Genomic DNA, 6,626 nt, shown 5'->3' on the forward strand with positions numbered 1-6,626 from the left:
TTCTTAATCAGCCGGTAGGAACTTTATCAAACACCTTACTGAAGTCCATGTATATGACATCTACATCCCTTCCCTCATCAATTAACTTTGTCACCTCTTCAAAGAATTCTATTAAGTTTGTCAGACATGATCTTCCCTGCACAAAACCATGCTGTCTATCACTGATAAGCCCATTTTCTCCTAAATGGGTATATATCCTTTGCCTTAGGGGCATTCTAGGATTTAGCAGGGAGGATTAAGGAAAACTGCGAGGCATTCTACACTCATGTGAGCAACAAGAGGATGGCCAGAGTGGGGATAGGGCCGATCGGGGATGGTGGAGGGAACTTGCGCCTGGAGTTGGAGGAAGCAGTGGAGGTCCTTATTGAATAATTTGCTTCAGTATTCACTACTGAGAGGGACATTGACGTTTCTGACGTCAGCGTGAAATAGATTGATATGCTAGAACAAGTTGATGTTAAGAAGGAGGATGTCCTGAAAGTTTTGAAAAACATAAGGATAGATAAGTCCCCTGGGCCAGACGCGATATACACAAGGTTATGACAGGAAGTGAGGGAAGAGATTGCTGTGTCTTTGTGTCCTCACTGTTGACTGGAGTAGTGCCAGATGATTGGAGGGTGGAAAATGTTTTTCCCCGGTTCAAGAAAGGGACTAGGGATAATCCTGGGAACTACAGACCAGTCAGTCTTGTGTCAGTCATGAGCAAATTATTGCAGAACACTCTGAGAGATAGGATTTATGATTACTTGGAAAACCATAGTTTGATTAGAGATAGTCAGCATGGCTTTGTGAGGGGCAGGTCATGCCTCACAAACCTTATTGAATTCTTTGAGGATGTGACAAAACACTTTGAAGGTAGAGCAATGGATGTGGATCCCCATGATAGGTTCATTCAGAAAGTAAGGAGGCATGGGATACAGGGAAACCTGTCTGTCTGGATACAGAATTGTCAGACCCCTAGAAGACAGAGGGTGGTAGTTGATGTAAAGTATTCAACCTGGACCTCAGTGACCAGTAGGGTTCCACAGGGATCGGTTCTGGGACCTGTGCTCTTTGTGATTTTTATAAATGACTTGGATGAGGAAGTGGAAGTGGAAGGATTGGGCTAATAAGTGGCAGATGGAGTTTAACCTGGAAAAGTGTGAAGTGATTCACTTTGGAAGGTTGAATTTGAATGCCGAATATAGGGTTAAAGGCAGGATTCTTGATAGTGTGGAGGAACAGAGGGATCTTGGAGTCCATACCCATAGATTGCTCAAAATTGCCACCCAGTTGATTGGGTTGTCAAGAAGGCATATGGTATGTTGGCTTTCATGAGCCGGGGATTGAGTTTAAGAGCCATGGGTTTATGCTGCAGCTCTATAGAGCCCTGGTAGACCACCCTTGGCATATTGTGTTCAGTTCTGGTTGCCTCATTATAGAAAGAATGTGGAAGCTTCAGAGAGGGTGCAGAGGACATTTATCAGGATGCTGCCTGGACTGGAGGCATACCTTCTGAAGGAAGGTTGAGGGAGCTCAGCCTTTTCTCATTGGAGTGCAGAAAGGTGAGAGACGAGGTGTACAAGATGATGAGAGGAATCGATAGAATGAATAGTCAGAGACTTTTTCCAAGGACAGAAATGGCTATCATAAAGAGGCATAACTTTAAGGTGATTGGATGAAGGTTTAGGGGAGATGTCAGAGTGGTAGGTGTGTGGAATGCACTCTCAGCGGTTGTAGTAGAGTCAGATATATTAGGGACATTTAAGTGACACTTGGTAGGCACATAGATGATTGTAAAATGAAGGGTATGTAGATTAGTTTGATCTTAGAGTAGGATAAAAGGTTGGCACAACATCAACGGCCAAAGGGCCTGTACTGTTCTATATTCTACTGATAATGGAAATAGGAGCAAAATACTGCAGATGCTGAAGATCTGAAATGAATGCAGAAAGTGCTCAGTTGACTTGGTAGCATATGTGGAGAGAGAAATAATGTCAGACATGCTGAGCTTTACTAATATTCTCTGTTTTTATTGACCATGTAATCATGCCACCAAGGTACTGTTTCTCAACCTCACCCTCAGCTTAAACCACCACTAGTCATGTCTGTAATGAGACCGTGGCACTATGATCCTCCGAACTATGGTGACTTTACTTTCATAGAATGTTCAATGAGCTAACAAGCGTAAAATCTGATGTTTATACTACATTGGCTGGGGGTGGGAATAGAATAACATTTTGTTTATATGTCCAGGTTTTCCCCATTAAACACCATTTGCGTTTTGACACTGATTACTCAATAAAATATTGAAGTCACCAGTGCAGAAATATATCTGTTTATGTCTTTCAATGAGCATCATTTCAGAACTGATTCCAAAAATTAAAAATTGATGATGTTCTGGCTTCACGATCATTCACACCTTTGCATTACTGTGAAAGTATCAGCCTGGACCCCAGTGCTTGCCCATCCCATTCATCAGAGGAAATAGGAAAGAAAACTTCAGTTGTCCTTATGCATCTTTTATCTGAACACAGAGCCTGAGAAATCTGGCAGCAAACCCTTCAGCAAAACATAAAACTAAGAGGCAAAGATGACGCACATAATTGATTTTACAAGAGTAAAATGAACAGAGTGGTCTGGTAAAAGAAGAAAAGTAAGCATTTTAGCTTATACGGTATTTTGAAGCATTTCCATTCAATGAATTATTTTGAAGAATAAAGATTTTACCGTCTTGCGAAATTTCAGTTCACATTTGAGGGATGTCCGTTAATGACTCCATCTACAACATGTCTCATTTGCAGTTGATGTTACGTAGTGATATGACTTTGAGATTATGCAGGTGTGGGAGAAAGGATGAAAATGGACTGTGTCATTCCAAATATATTGTTTGACATGGTGTGTGCAATTCTAACTTGCCTCACGTTTTTCCTTTCCTTTCACAGTGACGTTGATGCTGTAGCACAACTTATAACTAACTTCCTAAACCTTAACAAACCATCCTTTGAAGATAAACTGAGATTGTCTCCAGACAGTAGTGATGGCACTGGCAGTGACAATGAAAAGAACGAAAGATTATCATCAGGAAATTAAGCACAGCGCCAAAAGGAAACAAGGGCTTTTAAAAATGAGTGAACATTTGAAGAACATTGAAGAGTCGGCCTTAAACAAACTAGTTGTGAAACAGCACAGGCATCAATGTCCAACTCTTAATAAGGTCTGCATGGCCAATTTCTTTCCTAACATAATCCACTTGCTTTAGCAGAATGCTACTTTGATCAAATGCACAAAACAAACAAGCTTTAAAAGACAATAGCTCGTTACGTTGGAAATATTGAATGGAGAATCTTCATTTCAGTTGTGTCTGTCCTTAAAACTTTGTTCTGTTTATAATCCTTTTCAATTCATTTTGGGTTTTCTTCTAAAGCAGAATTTATTCAACTGATTTTACATAAAGTGAAAGAATGCAATGAAAAAAGTGCAGCTGTTTTATATACTTCAGTAAAGCCAAAACATAGACACAGTGTTGTTAGTGTTCAAATGCTGAGATCTTTTGTAGTGTTTCAAAAAGTGTGTTTTGTACACAATTGTCTTATGAGGTTACTATCTTTAACAGAGATGGACAGATTAGTAAAAGCATGTTTCAATGCTGAACATCATGTGCAGCTGTAACTTAATTTTGTAAGGGATAGAGATGTGATACTGGCAGATTATTCAAGGTTTCGGGTATTGGCCTGCTGAAAAGATCAGAGGCTGACAATTTTACACTGAGCACCTCATCACCAAAGCCCGTGCATCGTCTAAAATGCACAATTCAGGAATATGATGGAACACTCTCTTAAACAGTGCAGTTCCACCAATGCTTGAGGAGCTTGACAACATCCAGACAAAGCTGTTTTGTTAATTGGTACCCCATCAATAACATCAAACATTGATTCCCTCCACCATTCCAGTAGCAGCAATGTGTATCATCATCAGGGTCACAGCAGCAACTTGTCAGGCCGTCTTCAGCAGCACCTTCCAAACCCATGATCTCTACGACCCAGAAGGACAAAGCTAGCAAATGCATAAGGAGACCACCGCTAACAAATTCCCTTCGAAGCCCCATACCATCCTGACTTGGATTTATGTAGTTGTTTCTTCACAGGTGCTGAGTCAATATCTTGGAACTCCCTTAGTGTAAGTGTACCTTCACCACGTGGACTGCAGCCAATGAGGAAGGTAGCTGATCACTACTTTCAAAGGCAACTAGGGACAGGCAATAAATGATAACTTTGTTAGTGATGCCATGTGTCATGAGGAAACAAGAAATTAAACATACTGTAAATTACATCTCTCTGAGAAGGGGATGGAGACAGTGAAATCTTGGTTTGATTAATCTTTTAAGTGTCAAAAATGGCCTAATCTATCCCTTTGGCAGAGATATGAGTTATGATCTTAAATAGGTACATTGGGTTTCACATTGTATGCACATGCTGGTTCTATTCATGTTGGGAGTGGTGTAAATTAATCATGTTTGAATTTGTGTCACTATTTTCAGGTCATTGAAAACCTGGAGTGTACAGAATTGAGGAATGGAGCCAGCTGCTCTGAAACTCAATGAGTTTGCATGCTGATAGGACAGTTGTATGTTAGTATTCTGGCTTATTGGGAGATGGAGGAGTCTGAAAGGCCCAGTTGACTCTGGGACTCGACTCACCTCCCGACATTTCAATCAAATGTGATTGAATCAATTGAATTGAAAAAGCTACAATAATAAGGAACCATTTCATACTATTTGCCAATGCGTGTAAATGATCCTGGCATGGAAAAGAAATAGCTGAAAGCCATTTGCATTATAAAGTACTGGGCTATTTTCACTGTCATTCTGATTAATCAATGTGTATATCTGTTACTTTTTATTAAAGCTATCTCAGTAAGGATCCTATCAGGCTCAAGTGTACTTATTTGTGGGTGGCACGGTGGTTCAGTGATTAGCACTGTTGCCTCCCAGCACCAAGGACCCGGTTTGATTGCAGCCTGGGTGATTGTGCAAACTCCACACAGACAGACATTCTCCCTGTGCTTGTGTGAGTTCACGTTCTCTTACCAAAGTCCAAAGATGTGCAGGTTAAGTATATTGGCCATGCTAAATTAGATTAGATTAGATTACTTACAATGTGGAAACAGGCCCTTCGGCCCAACAAGTCCACACCGCCCCGCCGAAGCGCAATCCACCCATACCCTTACATCTACCCCTTACCTAACACTACGGGCAATTTTAGCATGGCCAATTCACCTGACCTGCACATCTTTGGAGTGTGGGAGGAAACCGGAGCACCCGGAGGAAACCCACGCAGACACGGGGAGAATGTGCAAACTCCACACAGAGAGTCACCTGAGGCAGGAATTGAACCCGGGTCTCTGGCGCTGTGAGGCAGCAGTGCTAACCACTGTGCCACTGTGCCGCCCATAATTGCCCATAGTGTCCTGGGATGTGCAAGTTAGGTACATTAGCTATGGGAAATGCAGGGTAATGGGGTTAGGGTGAGGGAGCTGGGTTTGGGTGGGATGCTGCTTGGAGAGTTGGTGCAGACCTGATAGGCTGAATGGCTTCTTGCTGCATGGTAGGGAGTTTAAGAATCTAAAGTTTAGATCAACAAAGTTTCTTTTTAAAGCAAAGTGACATTCTGTTTTTAATGTACATTCCTGACACAAGTACTGTAAATGGTCAAGCAAGTTGCATATTCTGGCTATAGTTTATTAAAGGATTGCTCAGAGATTTGTTGGATATAATTTTGGTTTGCAGGGTATAACGCGAAAGCAGTAAATGGTTGCTATGTTCCATTTTATTGAAGCTGCTTCCACGCCCACCCATCAACAATCAAACCCTGAGTCACTATTTCTCTCTTTTTCCATATCCATCCCTTTCCACACCCATTCCTGATTATTGTTCCATCCTCATTCCTCCCTGCTTCCCTTTCTTGGGCCAATCATTCCTGCCCACCCAATGAACTGACCACTACCTGGTCTTGACTCCTTGCTTGCTATGTCGTGAAAGACCAATTATTCACTATTTTTTAAAAAAAAGTACATTACAGCAAGAACAAAACCAAATTGCTGAAGAAACTCAGCAGACAAAATGGGCTGAATGGCCACCTCCTACACCATAAAATGTCCAAGATTAAACCACATTATGATTAATGTAAACTCCATCATAAAAGGTGAACTTTAGCAGAGTTTAATGTGTGCCTTATACTCTGCACCAATTACTTTATTTTTACATTAAGGATTCTTCTTTTGCATATAGAATCATAGAATCATAGAGATGTACAGCATGGAAACAGACCCTTCAGTCCAACCCGTCCATACCGACCAGATATCCCAATCCAATCTAGTCCCACCTGCCAGCACCCGGCCCATATCCCTCCAAACCCTTCCTATTCATATACCCATCCAAATGCCTCTTAAATGTTGCAATTGTACCAGCCTCCACCACTTCCTCTGGCAGCTCATTCCATACACGTACCACCCTCTGCGTGAAAAAGTTGCCCCTTAGGTCTCTCCCCTCTCACACTAAACCTATGCCCTCTAGTTCTGGACTCCCCGACCCCAGGGAAAAGACTTTGTCTATTTATCCTATCCATGCCCCTCTTGATTTTGTAAAC

General features: G+C 41.6%; 1 protein-coding gene across 1 annotated transcript in view; it reads left to right on the plus strand.

Moving 5' to 3' along the window:
* Positions 1 to 4,904, plus strand: part of cybc1 (cytochrome b-245 chaperone 1) — a 31,134-nt gene extending 26,230 nt beyond the window's left edge. The window contains exon 7 of the mRNA XM_072558437.1: positions 2,925 to 4,904. Coding sequence (XP_072414538.1) covers positions 2,925 to 3,072 — 148 coding nt within the window. The 3' untranslated portion in view covers positions 3,073 to 4,904. The remainder of the gene's footprint in view (positions 1 to 2,924) is intronic.
* The last annotated feature ends 1,722 nt before the right edge of the window (positions 4,905 to 6,626 follow it).

This window comes from Chiloscyllium punctatum, chromosome 39 (assembly GCF_047496795.1).
Source record: "Chiloscyllium punctatum isolate Juve2018m chromosome 39, sChiPun1.3, whole genome shotgun sequence".
Classification (NCBI taxonomy): Eukaryota; Metazoa; Chordata; class Chondrichthyes; order Orectolobiformes; family Hemiscylliidae; genus Chiloscyllium; species Chiloscyllium punctatum.